The sequence below is a fragment of the Geotrypetes seraphini genome, chromosome 2 (assembly GCF_902459505.1).
Source record: "Geotrypetes seraphini chromosome 2, aGeoSer1.1, whole genome shotgun sequence".
Lineage (NCBI taxonomy): Eukaryota > Metazoa > Chordata > Amphibia > Gymnophiona > Dermophiidae > Geotrypetes > Geotrypetes seraphini.
In genome coordinates this window covers 130158196-130180914 of record NC_047085.1, presented here as the reverse complement: position 1 = coordinate 130180914, position 22719 = coordinate 130158196, and the positions used below count along the sequence as shown (strand labels likewise).

At 43.1% G+C, this 22719-nt stretch overlaps 1 protein-coding gene across 3 annotated transcripts in view; it reads right to left on the bottom strand.

Moving 5' to 3' along the window:
* Positions 1–22719, bottom strand: part of TRAPPC8 (trafficking protein particle complex 8) — a 392175-nt gene that overhangs the window by 345275 nt on the left and 24181 nt on the right. Inside the window, exons 2-3 of one of the 3 annotated variants that reach the window (XM_033933766.1) lie at positions 21806–22000; positions 16462–16545 (exon numbers count right to left, since the gene is read on the bottom strand). In XM_033933766.1, the coding sequence (XP_033789657.1) occupies positions 16462–16545; positions 21806–22000 (279 nt within the window). Of the gene's footprint in view, positions 1–16461; positions 16546–21805; positions 22001–22719 lie in introns of those variants that run through there. The other 2 variants (XM_033933767.1, XM_033933769.1) reach the window with 2 other exon arrangements.

Below are 22719 nucleotides of genomic sequence, written 5' to 3'. Positions count from 1 at the left end.
TTAACCCCTGTGCTGCCTTGGAAAAGGGAGGTCTCCTAAAAGGAAAGAATCACCCTGAAGTAGGAAATAATCCTATAGCCAGGACCTGCCCACAAGGAGATGCAATATCCTCTCACACCAAGGATGCATCTCCAGGGGCTTCTGCTCAAGAGGGAAGGGAGGCCAGCTACTGTAGTTGGTCGTTTGATCATTAGGCATATAGATAGCCAGGGAAGAATACGATGTCTTGGTGTATTTAGGTACCAATGACATAGAAAAATGTGGGAAGGAGGTCCTGGAAGCCAAATTCAAATTCTTAGGTAGAAAGCTGAAATCCAGATCCTCCAGGGTAGCATTTTCAGAAATGCTCCCAGTTCCACACACAGGACCCAAGAGGCAGGCAGAGCTCTGAAGTCTCAATGTGTGGTTGAGACGATGGTGAAGGGATGAGGAATTTAGATTTGTTAGGAACTGGGTAACATTCTGGGAAAGAGGAAGCTTGTTTCGAAAAGATGGACTCCACCTTTACCGGGATGGAACCAGGCTGCTGTTGCTAACCTTAAAAAGAAGATAGAGCAGCTTTTAAACTGAGATGGGGGGAAGCCAACAGTCACCCAGGAGCAGATGGTTCAGTGTGAAGTATCCTTCCTTGAAGGATACTATTGAAACATGAGATTTAGGGAGTCCCAAGAGAGAGGTTCAGTAATGGTGAAAGAAAGCCAGGAGTATTTAAGAGGAAAGCAAAGTGAAAGACTCACATTTTCTGTCATCTTCTCAGCAGCTTGTAGATACAAAAAAAAAAACACACACACAAAAAAAAAACTACAATTTGAAGTGTCTGTATATAAATGCTAGAAACCTAAAAAATAAAATAGGAAAGTTAAAAGTATATAGCACTGAATGATGAGGTAGATATAATAGGCATCTCAGAGACCCAGTGGAAGGAGAACAATCAATGGGACACTATTACCTGGGTACAAATTAAATCATAAGGATAGAGTAGAACAAATTGGAGGGGGGTGCGCTAAATGTTAGAGGGGGAATTGAATCAAACAAAACAAACATTTTACATGACATAGATAGCAGTATGGAATCCATATGGATAGATATTGAATGTGTGAAGGGAAGGAATATAAAGGAAAAATTATTTTCTTACCTGTTAATTTTCTTTCTTTTAGACGCAGCAGATGAATCCAGAAACCAATGGGATGGCACACATCTACCAGCAGGCGGAGATAGAGAAACTGATTAACAGGTGGTCCTAATGGCTGGCACTCCTCCTGTATCTCCAGTATAGCTCCTTGCCCAAGCATCCGTAACCATCAATAGGCATGTAAAAAACTTTCCCATAACAAATCTCAAAAGGCAATAATACAGAATACAAGCATCAATAACAAAAAACTTTTAAAGTTGCAAAAGAAAAAACCGACAGACAAAATCCAGAACGGGTGGGGCTCTGGATTCATCTGCTGCGTCTAAAGCAGGGGTGTCAAAGTCCCTCCTCGAGGGCCGTAATCCAGTCGGGTTTTCAGGATTTCCCCAATGAATATGCATTGAAAGCAGTGCATGCACATAGATCTCATGCATATTCATTGGGGAAATCCTGAAAACCCGACTGGATTCCGGCCCTCAAGAACCGACTTTGACACCTGTGGTCTAAAGGAAAGAAATTAACAGGTAAAAACATAATTTTTCCTTCCTTAGCAACAGCAGCAGATGAATCCAGAGACCAATGGGATGTAGCAAAGCAATCATCGATCTGGGTGGGAAGCAAACGCCGCCTCCGCAACAACCGAAGCACAAAACGCATCTACCGCATGCGCCCCCACATCCAACCAGTAATGATGAGAGAAAGTACTCTCGGAAGACCAAGTAGCCATGAGACAAAACTCCTCCAAGGAAAAAACCTCTGGACCGAGTCCAAGAAGTAGCCATCGTTCTGGCGGAATGGTCATGAAGTTCTTTCGCCAACCGTTTCCCTGCCATCAAGCAAGCGTAAAGAATGTCCTCCTGGACCCATCGAGTGATGGAGGCTTTGGACGACGCCATATGTTTGAGGCGTCCCATGAAGAATACAAAAAGGTGATCTAAACAACTAAAAGTCGATAGAAATCTAGCTTGCGGAGAACGCTACGCACTTTCAAAAAATGCAGTGAATGAAAGCACGTCTCCCCATTTCTCCTCCCAGGAAGAAGAAAGGAAAAGTGAAAGTGTCAGAAAAGAAAGGATAACACCTCCTTAGAAAGAAATTGTGGTACCGTCTGAACTGACACCCCAGATTTTGTAAATCAGAAATAGGAATCTCCGCCAAACAAGGCCTGCAACTCAGAAAACCGCCGAGCTGAAGCCATGGCCACAAGAAACCCCGTGTTCAACGGCATAGCCCTTTAGAGTCTCAAAAGACAAGGATGAAATGAAGCCTTCAGTAAACTGCGAAGAAGTACCTTAAGACTGTACTCCGGACAGAGCTTTCTAAGAGGTGTACGAATATACCATACTCCATTTAGGAACTGAACTACATGAAGCTGAGAAGTAATCGAAGAGCAATATACCTAGACCTTGTAACAAGCTAAGAATGACATTTGAAGCTGAAGGGAATTAAACGCTAAGCCCTTGGCAATACACTTGTGCCAAAAAAGAACTCTGGAAGGGTGCAAATGTTGAGAAGTACCCAAGAAAGGAAAAACCTCGAAAAGGAAGCAGAAGCCACAGGTGAAGACGACTGTATCGCCTGGATAAAAGAAACAACCTGCTTCGCATAACCCTTCCATGTCAGCCATGACTTTTCAAAAGCTAAGTCGCAATACCAAAGTAGTACAAATATCCATGTTGATCGGACCCTAGGTGAGCAAATCCAGAGATATCAGGAAACTCAACAGCCGGCTGTCGAAAGACTCATCAGATCCGCATAGCAAGGATGCCGCAGCTAATCCAGACATTCTACAAATACTGTGCCCTGAAAGCGAGCTTGAGATGGCAAATCCAAGCCATCATCAGCCAGGGTAAAACACTTAAAAAAGAGAAACCAGAGGCGAGAAAGAAGCCGTGCTCCCACTCCCTGTGCCCGCCAAAGAAGCTAGGAAGCTTAGAATTTTGAGACGAGGCCATGAGGAGATCTTACTTCCATAAAAAGAGCTGGAACGCCTGGGCCAAAATTCTCAATATCCAGGATGTAAAAGATTTCACTAGTACTAACATTTACACTTTCTAGAGCGTACACAGCGATGTACACTGTTAACAAACAATAAATGGGCCGTGCACAGATTTTGCGGAGAGAAAGTCTATCCAAACTCTTTTCCTGACCCATAAAATGATCTGCCAACAGAAGAGGAAGATGAGGGTCCACCCATTGAGGTAGAACCACAACTTTACCTGCCAACTGAGTACATCACCTACTGCCCAGGTTGTAGAGAAATACCCCCATCATAATACTGACTGAAAAGACCTTCAGCGTCATTCCAGAAGAATGGTCTGAAGCTCCAGAAATGGTAGCCTGACCATGCTCCAGAATGAACAAGTACTGAGTCGCATGAACTAGTCCAGCAAAGACCGAGGCATGCCTTTGAAAAGAGAAAACTCGCTGAGCCACCAAATCATACAGAGCAATGCTCGAGGAGCCTACCAAATAATTGGAGCCCTGAGATACCGGGAACCACCGGGGAGAACAAGTGCGAGCATGAAATCGCACCACCACTGCCGCGCTGTAACCAACAAGGAAATCAAGCGCGTGCATGCAAAGGGCGGGAAAGTCCCGGCTCCCTCAACGGATTTCTAGTCATAAAACTTAGCCTCAATAAAATATCCATTCCTTAAACGTATGCTGACCGAAACCACAATACTAAGACTCCCAAACAGAACCTGAAGTTCAAACAACAGTAAAAAACACATACATACATCTGGACATAGGTACGATGAGCGAGGTGATTAAATTTGCGGATGATACAAAGTTATTCAGAGTAGTAAAGGCGCAGGGGGATTGCGAAGATCTGCAACATGACATAATCAAGCTCGAGGAATGGGCATCGACATAGCAGATGAGGTTCAACGTGGATAAGTGTAAAGTGATGCATGTCAGTAACAAAAATCTCATGCATGAATACAGGATGTCTGGGGCAGTATTTGGAGAGACCTCCCAGGAAAGGGACTTGGGAGTTCTGATCGACAAGTCGATGAAGCCGTCCATACAATGTGCGGCGGCAGCAAAAAGGGCAAACAGAATGCTAGGAATGAAAAAGAAGGGGATCATGAACAGATCAGAGAAGGTTATCATGCCGCTGTACCGGGCCATGGTATGCCCTCACCTGGAGTACTGTGTCCAGCACTGGTCGCCGTACATAAAGAAGGACACGGTACTACTCGAAAGGGTCCAGAGAAGAACGACTAAGATGGTTAAGGGGCTGGAGGAGCGGCCGTACAGCGAAAGATTAGAGAAACTGGGCCTCTTCTCCCTCGAACAGAGGAGATTGAGAGGGGACATGATCGAAACATTCAAGGTACTGAAGGGGCTAGACTTAGTAGATAATGACAGGTTGTTTACCCTCTCCAAGGTAGGGAGAACAAGAGGGCACTCTCTAAAGTTGAAAGGGGATAGATTCCGTACAAACGCAAGGAAGTTCTTCTTCACCCATAGAGTGGTAGAAAGCTGGAACGCTCTTCCAGAGGCTGGTTTAGGGGAAAACACCCTCCAAGGATTCAAGACAAAGTTAGATAAGTTTCTGCTGAACAAGAAAGTGCGCTGGTAGGGCTAGTCTCAGTAGCTGGTAGGGCTAGTGTGCTAGTCTTAGACCAGAGGGTCGCCGCATGAGCAGACTGCTGGGCATGATGGACCACTGGTCTGACTCAGCAGTGGCAATTCTTATGTTCTTATGTTTAAGCTTGTTGTTAGGGCCGGTTGAAGCCAGTTAGAGCTGGATGTGCAGCACTAACAGAGCAGAATGTAGCAACTGTGGTCTCCCTTTTTTTTTTTTTTTTTTTTTAAACAGAGAAGGGAAAGAAGAAAAAATTGAGACCCAGTCAGACCCTCTAGCAATGGGAGGGTGAGGCAGGGACCTGAGCGGGGGGGCCCAGGTGTAACCCCTAAAGCCGGCACCGTTCAGCCGGACACCCCAGTCTCACAGAAGAGAAAATCTCAACAGGAGAAACAGAATGGCAGTCTCACTGAAGAGAAACCTCAACAGGAGAAAATAAAGTTCCAGTCACAGCCAGAATACAGGAGCTATTCGAATAGCGACTTCACCTGCTGGGAGATAGAGCATACTGGAGATACAGGAGGAGTGCCAGCCAATAGGACCACCTGTTAATCGGTTTCTCTATCTCCGCCTGCTGGTAGATGTGTGCTATCCCATTGGTCTCTGGATTCATCTGCTGCTGTTGCTAAGGAAGGTAGGATTATACTGATCTCCCCTGGGAAAGAATGAGCAGACAGATGAAAAAAATTTTTCAGAGTTTAAGAAAGCTGGCAAATTGGGCAACAGTATAATAATGGGTGATTTCAATTAACGCACAGAAAAATATATTCGAGGCAAGCGTAGGAAAAAACAGAAAATATATAAAACTAAAATACTCTTACTCTCTTCCTCAGGGAGGGAACAGCAATGCCTGCATCTTTTGTGCAAGCTACAGTCTGGTGTAAAGAGGGACAGGTGAGGATGACTCAGGGGGCGCATAGGAGATGCAAGCATTGCTCCATTTGCTCTCTGATGATTGAGATCTCTTATTTTCTTGATCTCAATTCACAAAAGCATATTAAATTGAAGTCTGTGAACTCTTGTACTTCTAGTAAAGTCATCTATGCTCTGATATGCCCGTGCAAATTGTTATATATGGGACAAAACTCGACATCTTAAAACTAGATTGAGCACAGGCACTGTGTCTCAGTTTAAGAAACTTACAGACCTACTTGTTGAGCATTGTATTGCTAAAGAACACAGTTTTTCAATGTTTCAGTGTATGGTACTAGAATGCATTTCTGAGGATCAACATCAGGAAGACATGAGGATGAAAGAATAACACTGGATCTGTAATTTACAGATTATAATCCCAAGGGGGCTCAACGTGGCAACCGAATGGAAGGCGATTCTCTAGAGCAGCTTCCTGATTGGTTGTGATGTCACTGCAGCCTGGTTTGATTTTTTCATAATGTTCTGTCAATTGCTGACATTTTGAATTTTCTGCTATTGCTGGGCAGTTCTCTCTTGTGGATTTCTCCTGAAGATGCAAATTGCAAAACAGCACTCAAATCCTGCACACTGTTATCTCAACAGGAGTACACTAAAATGAAGAATGGCCGGATTTGCTGTTAAGATAAGTGCTGGGGGTTTTCCTGCATCTTTACGAACTTGAAAGAATGTGTTACTATTTTTTTCTGATCTGCCCGAGGGTGGTTTCAGACTGTTTTGCTGCATTGAAGTTGTTTGTTTTTTTGTTTGTTTTTTTTACTTATGCTGCACTTGCTATTTTTTAGCTTATGTTATATTAGTTTTGTGCAGGATGTACTGAGGTTTTTTCCTCCATTTTTTGCACTAAATTTGCAGCATCACTGTTCCCTCCCTGCGGAAGAGTGTAGAGTAGGTGCTGTTTATATATTTTCTGATTTCAATTACCAGAACATTGACTGGTTAAATGTTACATCAGGGAATGCTAGGAATGTAAAATTGCTAGACATCATAAATGATTGCTTTTTGGAGCAAATGTCCAGGAACCAATCAGAGGGGGGGGGGGGTTATTTTAGATTTACAGGTCCTTTTATTAAGGTGCGGTAGCCGATTTAGCACGCATTAAATGCTATCGCGTCTATAGACTATAATGGGCATGTTAGCATTTAGTGCACACTAAATCAGCACGCGCTAAAACGCTTAGCACGCCTTTGTAAAAGAGGGGAGGTTAGTCATTAATGGAATGCAAGGCCAATTAGTCTAACCTCTGTGGTAAGCAAATTAATGGAAATAGTTTTAAAACAGAAAATGGTGAAGTTTTTCGAATCTAGTGGATTACAGGACCAAAGGCAATATGGATTCACTAGAGATAGGTCTTGTCAGACAAATCTGATCAATTTCTTTGACTGGGTAACCAGAGAACTGGATAGAGGGAGAGCACTACATGTGGTGTACAGTGGTGCCTCGCATAACGGACGCCTCGCACAGCGAACGCTGCGCACAACGAACTTTATGTCCTGATTCGTACAACGAACTTCGTTTCACACAACGAAGTCGCCCGAGCTGCATCCTTCCGCGCAGGCACTGCGCTTAACTGCCCTCTCTCCGCCTGGCTCCCTCTTGCCCCCCCCCCCCCCGACTCCCCGACACGATCGGGGCAAGAGGGAGCCCAAGCCCTCTTGCCCCCCCGACTCCCCGACACGATCGGGGCAAGAGGGAGCCCAAGCCCTCTTGCCCCCCCCCGACTCCCCGACACGATCGGGGCAAGAGGGAGCTCAAGCCCTCTTGCCCCCCCGACTCCCCGACACGATCGGGGCAAGAGGGAGCCCAAGCCCTCTTGCCCCCCCCCCGACTCCCCGACACTATCGGGGCAAGAGGGAGCCCAAGCCCTCTTGCCCCCCCGACTCCCCGACACGATCGGGCCAGGAGGGAGCCCAAGTCCTCCTGGCCACGGCGACCCCCTAACCCCACCCTGCACTACATTACGGGCAGGAGGGATCCCAGGCCCTCCTGCCCTCGACGCAAACCCCCCCTCCCCCCAACGACCGCCCCCCCACGAACCTCCGACCGCCCCCCAGCCGACCCGCGCCCCCCCTGGCCGACCCCCACGACACCCCCAACCCCCTTCCCCGTACCTTTCTGTAGTTGGCCGGACAGACGGGAGCCAAACCCGCCTGTCCGGCAGGCAGCCAACGACGGAATGAGGCCGGATTGGCCCATCCGTCCCAAAGCTCCGCCTACTGGTGGGGCCTAAGGCGCCTGGGCCAATCAGAATAGGCCCGGGAGCCTTAGGTCCCTCCTGGGGGCGGGGCCTGAGGCACATGGGCCCAACCCGACCATGTGCCTCAGGCCCTGCCCCCAGGAGGGACCTAAGGCTCCCGGGCCTATTCTGATTGGCCCAGGCGCCTTAGGCCCCACCAGTAGGCGGAGCTTTGGGACGGATGGGCCAATCCGGCCTCATTCCGTCGTTGGCTGCCTGCCGGACAGGCGGGTTTGGCTCCCGTCTGTCCGGCCAACTACAGAAAGGTACGGGGAAGGGGGTTGGGGGTGTCGTGGGGGTCGGCCAGGGGGGTCGCGGGTCGGCTGGGGGGGCGGTCGGAGGTTCTTGGGGGGGCGGTCGTTGGGGGGAGGGGGGGTTTGCGTCGAGGGCAGGAGGGCCTGGGATCCCTCCTGCCCGTAATGTAGTGCAGGGTGGGGTTAGGGGGTCGCCGTGGCCAGGAGGACTTGGGCTCCCTCCTGGCCCGATATTGTCGGGGAGTTGGGGAATCGGCGGGGCAAGAGGGCTTGGGCTCCCTCTTGCCCCGATCGTGTCGGGGAGTCGGGGGGGCAAGAGGGCTTGGGCTCCCTCTTGCCCCGATCGTGTCGGGGAGTCGGGGGGCAAGAGGACTTGGGCTCCCTCTTGCCCCGATCGTGTCGGGGAGTCGGGGGGCAAGAGGGCTTGGGCTCCCTCTTGCCCCGATCGTGTCGGGGAGTCGGGGGGGGGGCAAGAGGGCTTGGGCTCCCTCTTGCCCCGATCGTGTCGGGGAGTCGGGGGGGCAAGAGGGCTTGGGCTCCCTCTTGCCCCGATCGTGTCGGGGAGTCGGGGGGGCAAGAGGGCTTGAGCTCCCTCTTGCCCCGATCGTGTCGGGGGTGCCAGGGACCACACGGAGTCACCCACCGTACCACCCGATTCGGGTAAGCGCAGGTATCGGTGGGTGGCTTATTTGCGGGGGGGTGCCTTATTTTACATTTTTTTTCTAAAAAGGGGGGGCTGTCTTATTTGATGGCCCTGCCTTATCATCGGGGAAACACGGTAGAAAAAAAAAAAAATGAACAGTTAAGTCCCAGTTTTTGCCGCTGAGACTCTGCCCTCTCTCACTGTAAAATTAGACTCTACTTAGTCTGTCTTTAAATTTAAAAAATGTGTGTTATTTTAAAAAACAATTATGTTTTTAGATGTATCTAAATAAAAATAATAACCAAAAATTTATCTTTTTTTATGTCATCTTAGCATATTTTATGCTGCAGAACGAATTATTTTTTTTTACATGTATTCCTATGGGAAAACGCGTTTCACATAACGAACGTTTCACATAACAAACTTGCTCCTGGAACCAATTAAGTTCGTTGTGTGAGGCACCACTGTATTTAGATTCCGCAGAGCCTTTGACACTGTTCCACACAGACATCTAATAAATAAACTGAATAACCTTGGGATGGGCTCCAAAGTGACAGGCTGGATTAGGAACTGATTGAGTGGAAGGCGACAGAGGGTAGTGATCGATGGAAATTGCTCTGAGGAAAGGGATGTTACCAGTGGTGTGCCTCAAGGTTCTGTTCTTGGGCCTGTTCTTTTTAACATTTTTAGAAGCGATAATGCTGAAGGGCTATCAGGTAAGATTTGTCTTTTTACGGATGATACCAAAATCTGCATTAGAGTAAACACCCCAGATGGTGTGAATAACATGAAGACTTAGCGAAGCTAGAAGAATGATCTGAAATCTTTCAGCTTAAATTTAATGCTAAGAAATGCATTTGGGCTGCAAAAACTCAAAGGAACATTACAATTTAGGGGTGAAGAACTTATGTGCATGATAAAAGAGCGGGACTTGGGTTTTATTGTATGTGATGATCTTAAGGTAGCCAAACAGGTTGAAAAGATGACAGTGAAAACTAGAAGGATGCTAGGGTGCATAGGGAGAGGTATAGCCAGTAGGAAAAAGGAGGTATTGATGCCCCTATATAAGACTCTGGTGAGACCTCATTTAGAATATTGTGTACAATTCTGGAGACTGCACCTTCAAAAAGATATAAAAAGGATGAAGTTGGTCCAGAGGAAGGCTACTAAAATGGTGTGTGGTCTTCGTCATAAGGCATATGGGGACAGACTTTAAGATCTCAATATTTATACTTTAGAGAAAAGGTGGGAGAGGGGAGATATGAAAGACATTTAAATACCTAAGTGGAGTAAATGTGCACAATTCGAGTCTCTTTCATTTGAAAGGAAGCTCCGATATGGGAGGGCATAGGATGAAGTTGAGATGATAGGCTCAGGAGTAATCTAAGGAAATACTTTTTTACCGAAAGGGTGGTAGATGTGTGGAATAGTCTCCTGGAAGAGGTGGTGAAGACAGAGACTGTATCTGAATTCAAGAAAGCATGGGATAGGCATATGGGATCTCTTAGAGAGAGGAAGAGATAATGTTTACTGCAGATGGACAGACTGGATGGACCATTTCACCTTTATCTACCATCAGCACTGTGTTTCGGCTAATCAAAACCCCTGCATCAGGGGTCACTGTAACGTTGTAATGCACAGGTGAGCAAGTCCTTTGTTAATACTAGGTTCGGTCAAATCACACACCAACAAAAACTGTGCTGTGTTGGGACCACAATTGATGTTTTTCCCTTTGTATTGGAATAAACAAGTCTGTTTTTACATGCTTGATTTTTGTGGAGTGTTCATTGTCTGGTCTCACTGCTTTTTGTGTGTGTTTTTGAACCCATGGATTCTTGTCCTGTTGGACATTTGTTGTTTGTTTATTATTTAAAAATACCTTCGTGGAAGTCCAGACCAGATGTATTCCACGTATTAACAAAGGTGGAAAGAGGATGAAAACGAGAGCCAGCATGGTAAAATATGAAGTGAAAGAGGCTATTACAGCCAAAAAAATCATCCTCAAAAAAATGGAAAAAGTTCCTAATAAAGAAAAGAAGAACCAACATAAGCACTGGCCAAGTTAGATGCAAAGCATTGATAAAAAACAAAAGCTAAGAAAGAATATGAAGAGAAACTTGACAAAGAAGCAAAAACTCAAAGGGCTAGATTCACTAAGCCCACTGATCAAGTTCTGACCACTTAGCGACCCTTTTGTGACCTGATTTCCCTCCGACCCAATTCACTAACCTCTGCTCCGATCATCCTCCGATCCACGCATGCAAATGAGGGGGAACGGAATTCAAATGTAGGCAGGCAGCGATTCACTAAAAAAAAAAGCAACACTGACTGGCTGGCCGATCAGCAAACAAGCGACTGCTGGGAACCAGTCGTTCAAGTCATTTCCGACTGCTGTGCCCCGAATCTCCTGCTCTCTGCCCTAAAGCCGCAATTCTCATGCCGCCCTGTACTGCCTCGAATCTCCAGCTCTCTGCCCCGAAGCCATGATTCTCCTGCCGCCCTGCACTGCCCAGAATCTCCTGCCACCCTGCACTGCCCCGAAGCCGTTATTCTCCTGCTGCTCTGTACTGCCCAGAATCTCCTGCCCGACTCTCCTGCCCTTCCCCGCTGTGCAAGCGGGTTTAAAGCGGGTTAAAACCAGGGGCTCACGAAAAAGTAAAAAAAAGTAAAATTTAGCTCTGCCAGGCACGGAGGGCCAGTGCATGCGCAGACCAGCTACAGATGGTCTGCACATGCATTGGGATCGCTATAGAGCAATCCGGGCAGGCAGTGGGGGGCATGATTCCAATCACCCTCACTTGCCCTGTGCAGAGCCGCAAAAATGGCTGCCATGAGTTGCCAAGACTACAGCAGGAAATTGGAAGACGGCGCATCCAAATGGCAGATGAAATTTAATGTGGACAAATGCAAAGTGATGCAAACCCAAATCATAGTTACCAGATACTAGGGTTCACCTTGGGAATTACCATACAAGAAAAAGTTATGGTTGTCATTGAAGACAATACGATGAAATCTTCTGACCAATGTGCAGCAGAGCCAAAAAAGCAAACAAGATGCTAGGATTTATTAAAAAAGGGATAGTTAACAAGACTAAGAATGTTATAATGCCTCTGTATTGCTCCATGGTGCGACCTCAATTGAAGTACTGCGTTCAATTCAGGGTGCCTTATCTCAAGAAAGATATAGCAGAACTAGAAAAGGTTCAAAGAAGAACGACCAAGATGATAAAGGGGATGGAACTCCAAGACTAAAAAGGTTAGGGCTCTTCAGCTTGGAAAGGAGACGGGGAAATATGATTGACATCTAAAAAATCCTGAGTGGTGTAGAAAGTAGATCGATTTTCTACTCCATCAAAAATTACAAAGACTAGGGGACACTCAAAGTTACAGAGAAATACTTTTAAAACCAATAGGAGGAAATATTTTTTCACTCAGAGAATAGTTAAGCTCTGGAACATGTTAGAAGTTGTGGAAAGAGCTGGTTTTAAGAAAGGTTTGGAAATTTCCTGGAGGAAAAGTCCACAGCCTGTTATTGAGACACACCTGGGGAAAGACACTGCTTGCCCTGGATCAGTAGCATGGAATGTTGCTACTAGTTGGGTTTTTGCCAGATACTAGTGACCTGGATTAGCATGGAATGTTGCTACTTTTTGGGGTTTTGCCAGGTACTAGTGACCTGGATTGCCAAAATGAGGACAGGCTGCTAGGCTAGATTGATCTTTGGTCTGACCCAGTAAGGCTATTCTTATGTTCTCCCCTCTCCCAAGATCCCTCTCCCCTTCACCTCCCCCAGCCCCCAAGATCCTTCCCTCCCCTCAGCCCTCAACTCTTTCTCCCTCTCCCTCCCCCAGTGCTCAAGATCCAACTCTCTCTCCCTTCCCTCCCCAGCTCCCAACGCTCTCTCGCGCCACCCCCCAGTTCATGATCCAACTGTTTCTCACTCTCCTCAGCCCCAATTCTTTCCTTCCCCTCCCCCCAGCCCCCAAGATCCAGCTCTCTCTCCCTTCTCCAGGAACCCAGATCCAACTCTCTTCCACCCACCCCAGCTATCTAACTCCCTCCATCTCTCAGGGGCAACCTCTCCTTACTTTCCCCCATCCTCTGGCCAGAAAAGATGTAGGGGAATTACTGGTGCAAGAAATGATATTCAATTCTGATGAATCAGAGAAACAAATTGGAAGATGGGTCAGTTTTACTATTTGAACAGTAGCAAATCACCTGGACCAGATGGTATACATCCCAGAGTGCTGATAGAATTGAAAAATGAACTTGCAGAGCTATTGTTAGTCATTTTTCTGTAAAATCCAGCATAGTACCAGAAGAGGCCAATGTGACACCGATTTTTAAAAAGGGTTCCAGAGGTGACCTGGGAAACTATAGACCGGCGAGTCCAACATTGGTGTTGGGCAAAATGGTAGAGACTATTATAAAAGAACAAAATGATAAAACATATACATAAGCATGGATTAAATTAAGGGAAATCTTGCCTCACTGATCTACTGCTTTTCATTAAAGGGGTGAATGAACATGTGGATAAAAGTGAGCCAGTTGACAATGTGCATTTGGATTTTCAAAAGGAGTCTGACAAAGTACTCGTGAAAGACTTCTAAGGAAATTAGAAAAAGTCTTGGATAGGAGATAATGTCCTATTATAGATTAAGAACTGGTAGAAAGACAGAAAACAGAATAGGTTTAAATGGTCAATAATAGAGAAGGTTAGTGAGGTTCCCCAGAGGTCTGTGCTTGGACTGCTGCTTCTTAACATATTTTTCAATGATCTAGAGATAGGAATAACTAGCGAGATAATTAAATTTGCTGATGACACAAAGTTGTTCAAAATTGTTAAATCACAAGAGGATTGTGAAAAACTGCAGGAGGACCTTGTAAGACTGGGCGTCAGAATGGCAGATGACATTTAATGTGAGCAAGTGCAAAGTAATGCATGTAGGAAAGAGGAATCCAAACTATTGTTATGTGATGGAGGGTTTCACGTTAGGAGTCATTGCCCAGGAAAAGGATCTAGGTGTTGAAATCCTCAGCTCAATGTGTGGCAGCAGCTAAGAAAGCAAATGTTAGGAATTATCAGGAAGGAATGGAAAACAAAGATAAAAATGTTATAATGCCCTTGTATCGCTCTATGGTATGGCTGAATCTCAAATATTGTGTGCAATTCTGGTTGCCGTATTTCAAGAAAGATATAGCAAAATTAGAAAAGGTACAGAGAAGGGCAACAGAAATAATGAAATGGATGGGATGATTTCCCTATGAGGAAAAGCTATAGCAGCTAGGGCTCTTCAACTTGGAGACGAGATGGCTCAGGGTGATATGACAGAAGTCTATAAAATAGCAGAGTGGAAAAGGTAGGTGTGAATCGTTTGTTTACTCTTTCCAGAAATAATAGGACCAGAAGGCATGCAATGAAGCTACTAAGTAATATTTAAAACAAACTGGAGAAAATATTTTTTCACACGTGTAATTAAACTCTGGAATTTGTTGCTGGAGAACGTGGTAAAATCACTTAGCTTAGATGGGGTTTTTAAAAAGTTTGGATTATTTCCTAAAAGAGAAGTCCATAGGCTAATATTAAGATGGCTTGGGGAAATCCACTGCTTATTCTTAGGATAAGCAGCATAAAATCTGTTTTACTACTTGGGGCCTAGGTTGGCCACTGTAAGAAACAGGATGTTGTGCTTGATAAACCTTTGGTCTGTTCCAGTATGGCAATTCTTATATTCTTATGCCCTGGGCTCTCTTAATTCTCCCCCCCCCCCCCCACCTGCATGATCGGCATTTCCTCCTCCCAACCAATATAGCTGCTCTTCTCCCCACTCCCCCACCTAACCTTTAAATCACAGCCTTTGGCACAGCAAAGAAGTGACAGCGCTTCAGAAAGGGATGGGCTAGATGAAAAGGAAAGGCCCAGTGCAGGCCTCAATCTGCCGATTTAAAGGCAGGCTGGCCAGGAGAAGCAGGCAGGGGAAGGGAGAGAGGTTGGACTGTGTGTTTATGCAGGGAAAGGGAGGGAAAAAAGTGGTTGCGCTCAATTATTAATCACAATTAAAATTTTTAATATGATTTATTAACACTTTAATTGTGGGGTTAATCGCAATTAACATGCAGCCCTAGTATTATACAGTCCGAAAATGAATTTAGGATTTTGAAAACTACACTCCCCCCCTCCATATTCACGGGGGTTAAAGGCAAAGCCCACCTACAAATAAGAACAATTTGCGAATAACTTTAGAGTCAACTCTGAACCACCCCCACCTCCCAGACCTCTCCACACCTTACTTTTAAAGCCTGGTAGTCTAGCGGTGAAGCGACACAGGAGCGATTTTCCTAAGCACCTGCCCCATGCAGAGCCGTGATCAAAAATGGTTGAGTTGAATTCCCGCTACAGTTTCGCGAGACTGTGGAACCTCATGGCAGTCACTTTTGATTGCAGCTCTGCACAGGGCATGAGCATAGGAAAATCACTCTGTCCTACTTTAATAATAATAATAATTTATTTCTATATAGCGCTATACCAAAGTAGTTCATAACATAATAAAAATGCATACAATCAATAAAATGACATTAAAACAATCAATTAAATTGGAATATATCAATTAAGAAACAATAAAATTGAAGTACATCAGTTAAGAAATAAATTAAATTAAAAAGTTGTAGTTGTAGGCTTTAAAAAAGTAAGATGTGGAGAGGTCTGGAAGGCGGGAGGGAGGCAGGGTAGTTTAGAGACTCACAAATAACTATTCTGGAGACAGAGTGGTGTAGTGATTAGAGCAACAGCCTCAGCACCCTGAAGTTGTGGGTTCAAATCCCATGCTGCTCCTTGTGACTCTGGGCAAGTCACTCAATCCTCTATTGTCCTAAATTAGATAGATTATGTAGCCCACTGGGACAGGTAGGGAAAATGCTTGAGTACCTGATTGTAAACTGTTTAGATAATTTTGATAGGCAATATATAAATACCTAAAAATAAATTTGTAAATCCTAAACCTGCGAATATGGAGGGAGGCGTGTCGTATTTTAGCTATCTAAACTCCTAGCCTATTATCCAATTTATTTCCATCCCTGCTAGAATCTAAAAAATGTGAAGCACATTGTTTCAGTAAGATAAATGAACAAAGGAATGTTAATTTCTGAACTCCGATTTTGCTTTACTATGAGTTTTCATGGGATGCTGAATGTAGACATCTACCTTTAGTTTAACACTGCAGGCGCCCATTACCACATTACCTAGCAATGCCCACCACCACATGCACACATTTCTTTTAACTGCTCACCAAATTAAATAGAAAAAAAAAAAATCTCAAAGTTAAATAGCAGGATTGTATAAGAGAAGATGGGGAAAGAGTTCTAATGGAGCTTTAGAGTCGCTATTAAATCTGACAGACAGAAGACGATAGAAACTGGCAATCTTCTGAGACAGAAAGGAGAAAGTTTTGATTATGATTTCATAGGCCAATAAAAGATTATTCAACTAAAATCAAAACTATGCAACCAACACCAACTTTGTTCATTTCTGAACAAAAAGGAAACACACTGCTAAGTTAGGAAACTACTAGATTTAACCTAGCAAAATAGTAAGAAAAGATAGATAGAGCAGGTCAAGCAGTAAAGGGAGAGTAAAGGGCAATTCAACTAATACGCACCAGCCACGAAAATATACCTGAATAAAACTTGGATGTGCTCAGATCCATCAGTGTGTCTTTCCAATTATTGTACCAAGGGGCACTAGATTTAAGTGACTGATCTGATAGAGAAAACATGGCATTATTAGACACCTGCTTGTAGCTTTAGCACCTCCTGACAAAATTATTTTTCACCAACCTTTCACATTTTATGGTAGTATAGAACTGCAGCAATCAGTGTATCAATCAGAGGTAAAGAACTAGCTTAACAAAAATCTGATCAAGTTCTTCTTTCAGATTTAATCGTCTAAAGTAAACAAAAGAAACTCAAAACAGAAATGGCATGCCAGCATGATATCTTAACTGCTTTAAAAAAAAAAAAAATGAAGGTTCACCCCCCCAAAATAAATCACTAAAAAGCAGAATAAAACACGGATTTGAATTAACACAAAGCACTTTTTAAACAGAGATTTGACAAAGTTAGCAAACATAAAATTAAACATTTTACTATGCTGCATTATCAATTCATGCACTTAATGTCACAACAAAGGTGAGTGTATGATAATTGTAATATCTGCTTTCCTATTCCATTTTGAATAGTTCATTGTGGATTACAATAGTATTTGAAGAAAATCAAGCTTACACAATTATAAATACAAAACATGTATCACTTATAGTTAATTATAGATCTATATTCAGCTCTCCAATACATAAAACAGATTATAATGTATCCCCTATCAGAGCTCTCCTTTAGCGCTGACCTTTATTATATTACTTCTGAAACAAATAAGATTTAATGGAGCTACAAAATAACCAACAGGTCCCAATTCCTCTCCATTGCTCATAATTTCTTCTGGTAGGAATGTCAATGCTCACTGCCTGGTATGAAAATTTATGTTTATTAAAATTCTTAAATAGTGCTAAACAATACAAATAATTATTAAAAGTTTGTTAAAATACACATTTTTTCACTGTTGGGTAGGCTAAAATAGGATATTCACGTGATCATAAAAATCAAATAGTACCAGAGAATTCCACTAATGTAACCATGAATAATTTAATATGTATCTGGTTTTCAAAGACCATCCTAGCTTGAATAGGTAACCACTAATATGACCCTTCAATATAAAATTGGCTACAGTCTTTTTCATTAGCTATAATAACTTAAGACCATTATATAGCTGCCATTCCTAGATAAAGAATGTTACAACAGTCCAATTGACTTAAGATCAAAGCCTGGGTCAAAAATATTTAAAATGTTCCTCCAAAACACAAGAATGAATTAGTCTAAGGTAACAGAGATTAAAGAACATAGAAATATAGACAAATGAAGACAGATAAAGACAATATGGCCTATCTAGTCTGCCTAACCATACCATCTGCTTTCCATTCCGCTCCCTTTAAGGTCCAATGTACTTCTCCCAAGCTTCTTGATTCATATACACTTTTTGGTTCCACCACCTCCACTGGGAGGCTGTTCTTCAAAACATTCATCACCCTTTCAATTAAAAAGTATTGTCATCCAGTGCCCCCTCATTTCAGAGTATCCTTTCAATTAAAGAAACTCACCTCATGTGCTTTTATATCAAGTAGGTATTTAAAAGTATCATATCTCCCCACTCTCACCTTTCCTCCAAAGTATACATATTAAGATCGTTAAGTCTGTCCCCATACGCCTTATGACGAAGACCACCAATCACTTTAGTAGTCTTACTATTATCCATCCTATGTATTTATATCTTTTTGAAGGTTCTAAACTAAAACTAAACTAAACCTTAGGTTTGTATACCGCGCCATCTCCACAAGCACAGAGCTCGGCATTGTTTACAGAGTTAGGATAGAAAGGAACTCCAATGAAGGGTTATAGGAAAGGAACAAAGAAGAAAGAGAGGGACAAGGGTCCCAGAGAGCAGGAGGTGTTAGATTTTTGAAAAGAGCCAAGTTTTCAGGTGTTTGCGGAAGAATTGGAGGGAGTTTGAACTTCTGAGCGGGGATGTGAGGTTGTTCCAGAGTTCTGTGGTTCTAAAGGGGAGGGATGTTCCTAGTTTTCCTGCACGGGATATACCTTTTGTAGAAGGGAATGATAGTTTCAGTTTTTGGGAAGATCTGGTGGAATTAGGGTTAGAGGAGTTCCAAAGGAGTGGAATAACGGGAGTAAGGATGCCGTGTAGAATCTTGAAGGCTAAGCAGGCACATTTAAAGAGGACTCTGGAGTGTACTGGAAGCCAGTGGAGCTTGGATAGGAGTGGAGAGACGTGGTCGAACTTGCCTTTTGCGAAAATAAGCTTGGCCACGGCGTTCTGAATTAGCTGAAGTCTATGGAGGTTTTTCTTAGTTAGGCTTATAAAGATGGAGTTGCAATAATCCAGTCTAGAGAGGATGATGGATTGAACAAAGACGGCGAAGTGAGAATGATGAAAGCAGGATCTCACTTTCCTCAGCATATGAAGGCTAAAGAAGCATTTTTTTTATCAAGGAGTTGAGGTGGTCATTGAAGGAGAGAGAGAGGAGTCTATGATGATGCCCAGGACTTTGCTTGAAAACTCGAGCTGAAGAGTGGGGCCGGAGGATAAAGGGATGGAGGTGGGTAAATGATCTAATATTGGGCCGAGCCAAAGTAATTTTGTTTTGGACTCATTCAGTTTCATTTGTACAGATTGGGCCCAGGATTGGAGGTTCATTATACATGCGGATATGTTCTCAGCAAGGTTAGTGAGGTTCGAGTCTGTCTCAAGGAGGATGAAGCTCTCATCGGCATAGGTGTAGAGAGTTTCTGGGGGGGGGGATAGGTGGAGGAGTTCAGATACCTCCTTTTTCCTACTGGCCATTCCTCTCCCTGTGCACCCGAGCTTCATTCTAACTTTTGCCATTGATTGTTTAGCCATCTTAAGATCATCACATACAATAACACCAAGTCCCACTCTTCTTTAAAACACAAAGGTTCTTCACCCACTAAACTGTACCAGCTCCTCGGGTTTTTGCAGATGAAATGCATGACCTTGCATTTCTTAGAATTAAATCTTAGCTGCTAAATTCCGGACCATTCCTCAAACTCCACTAGGTCCTTCTTCATGTTTTCCATATCATCAGTGATGTCTACTCTATTGCACATTTTGGTATCATCTGCAAAGAGTCAAATCTTCCCAGACAACCTTTCAGCAATATCACTTACAAAAATGTTAAAAAGAACTGAACCTTGAGGCACACCACTGGTAGCATCCCTTTCCACAGAGTGATCTCCATTGACTACTACCCTCTGTCGCTTTCCACTCAACCAGTTCCTGACCCAATTTGTCACTTTGGAGCCCATACCAAGAGCACTCAACTTATTTATTAGATACTTGTGTTGAACAGTGTCAAAGGCTTTGCTAAAAAAATCTAAATATACTATCTCTAGTACTCTCCCTCTATTAAATTCTCTGGTCACTCAGTCAAAGAAATTGATCAGATTTGTCTGACAAGACCTGTTTGTAGTGAATCTATGTTGCCTTGGGTCCTGTAATCCATTAGATTACAGAAACTTCGCTATTCTCTGTTTTAAAGGTGTTTTCATTAATTTACTTACCACAGAAGTCAGACTAACTGGCTGGTCCTTACTTCCATTTTTCTGAAGAGGGACCACATCTGCCCTTCTCCAGTCCTCTGGTACCACTCCCAAGTCTAGAGAAGTATTGAAAAGATCAGCAAGAACTTCCCTAAGTTCCTTCAGTACACTGGATGTACGCCATCTGAGTCCATCGCTTTGTCTACCTTTAGTTTAGCTTGCTTCTCACAAGCTTATGCAATTGTGGCAAGGAGATTCCATCTCTTTTTGCAAAAAATTAGAGGACACCCCATGAAATATTCAGTTCTTGCTTAAGAAATGTTCACATATCAATGTCAAATCTTTTTTTTATTTATCTCTGGAAAAGAAAGTGATATAATTACAGGTAAATAACAAAAAATTTTCCTTGTTTAACTCAAGAAACAAAATATATCCACAAAAATGTGCATTCTAACTGAAGAATAAATTAGGACACCCTAATAGCTAGCGGTATGAGGTTCTTTTCTTGGAATGCTGTATTTGGTGTACGCCAAACATGTCCGCTTTTCTAGTGTCCAAATAATCCAATTTTAGACTATCTATCCATAGAACACTATTCCAGAAGTCCTGGTGTTTGTCTACATTCTCTCTGGCAAACTTCAGTCTGGCCTTGACGTTTCTCTTAGAGAGCAAAAGTTTCATCCTTGCACACCTCCCATGCAAGTGCAGTCTCTTTCTGATTGTAGAGGCATGCACTTTCACATCAACAGTAGCAAGAGCCTGCCTTAGGTCCTGTAATGATGTTTTTGGAGACTTCTTTTAGCATTTTGCGGTCTGCTCTGGGGGTCAACTTGCTCGGACGGCCAGACCTGGGCATGCTGGCAGTTGTTTGGAAAGTCCTCCACTTGTATACTATTTTCCGGACCGTTGAATGGCTAATGTTAAATTCTTTCGAGATCTTTTAAAATCCCTTACCAGACTTATAATCTGCTACAATCTTCTTTCTGAAGGCCTCAGACAGCTCTTTTGATCTCACCATGGTGTTCACTCTCATCGCAGCAGTCATGAGCACACCAAACTAAATGATGTCTGAGGTTTAAGTAGGGCAGACCTCCTTCAAAATGCTGAGTAATGATGTTCTAATCATGTGAACATTTTTAAGCAAGAACTGAGTATTTCATGGGGTGTCCTAACTTTTTCATATGACTATCTAAAAAAGTAGCTGAGCAGAGGAAAAAAATCTTGTGTTTTTTTGCAAAACCTAGTTTGCAGGTTGAGATAAAACACCTACTGTACAGACTGGAGTGGATTTAACAGAAAATGTATTTAGTCCAATAAAAGGTCACCTAGTTGCCTGTTTTATTAACTTTAATTTCACATCACTTTTTAAAGTTGTTTTTTTCAACAATACTTCACCAGAAATTATACCAGTCCTACATTACAACTAGGTAAACTAATTGCAGTATGCTTCTTTTTTTTTGGCAAGACTCAGTGTATGTCACAGCACCCCTGAACTGTTCCTAAAGGGCTATTAAAAAAACACACACACAAGCATTCTTTCTAAGGCCTGAGTAGGCACGCAATCTATCTTATTTTACTGACCACCCAGCTAACATAACTAGATATGTTAATAAATACTTCACAGTGCTCCTTAAGTCCCCCCCCCTAGCTACACCTTTATGCTGACTAGCAAAATTTTCTCAGGAAAACACTGCACATATGTCCTCAAAGCAACAAATTCAAGACCTATCATAATTCATTTCTGCAGTTGGATTAGGCATAGGGTACAATGACTTAACTTCTGACACATGCATTTCCATCTGATCTGAACAATGTGAACAAAGAACTGTGCTACATACCACTAATATTAAGATCATAGTCTCCTGCAGTGATCACATTTGCAACCAGTCCATCTGCAGGCTGGCTGCAGGAGACAGCATCACTGAGAAGCTTCCGGATGGCATTTGGCTGAGGTGGTTGGGTGACAATGTTGTTGACAGCTATTTTCAGGTTTTTAATTATGTGAAGTTGGTTGTTGGGATCTCTCATATGAACTAGTGAAGGAAAAAAAGAAAATCACATTATTTATTCATAAATGAAGATAAAAGGTATCAACGTAATCTAAGAAATAAAAGCACTTAAAATGAGAACCAAGTAGTTAAATCCAATTGCATTACAGTTTACAGATAAAAAATGAGAAATAAGGCAGCAGCATGTATACCCTTCTTTCAAATTTCAATATTAATAAGCAATAAAGCAAAATGACTTCAGAAAGATATTTTAAGGCAGGGGTATCAAACTCAATCACATAAGGAGCCGAAATCTAACACATAGGTTAAGTCACGGAGCAAATTTTTTATTAAGATTCTTAGTAGACGTGTAGATCTTTCCTCACCCTGCGACACAATTCCAGCTATTCACCTGATTATTTTCACGTCATACTTAATCCCAACTTTATTCAAATAGTGATTCTAGGCATAAACACTTTTTTGTTTGGGGGCGGGGCCTGAAAGCTCTGCCCAAGCTCCTATAATAATACTACTGTAATTCTAATACCATTTTTTCCATTCATTTTTCATATATACACACAATATAATCTTGTTAACAACACATAATGGTTAACCACAAAATTAAATTACACAAAGCACACTGTATACCGTATTTTTCGCTCCATAAGACGCACCGGACCATAAGACGCACCATAGATTTAGAGTAGGAAAACCAGAATAAAAACATTCGGAACCAAATTGTGTACTAATATATACCAGGCCCT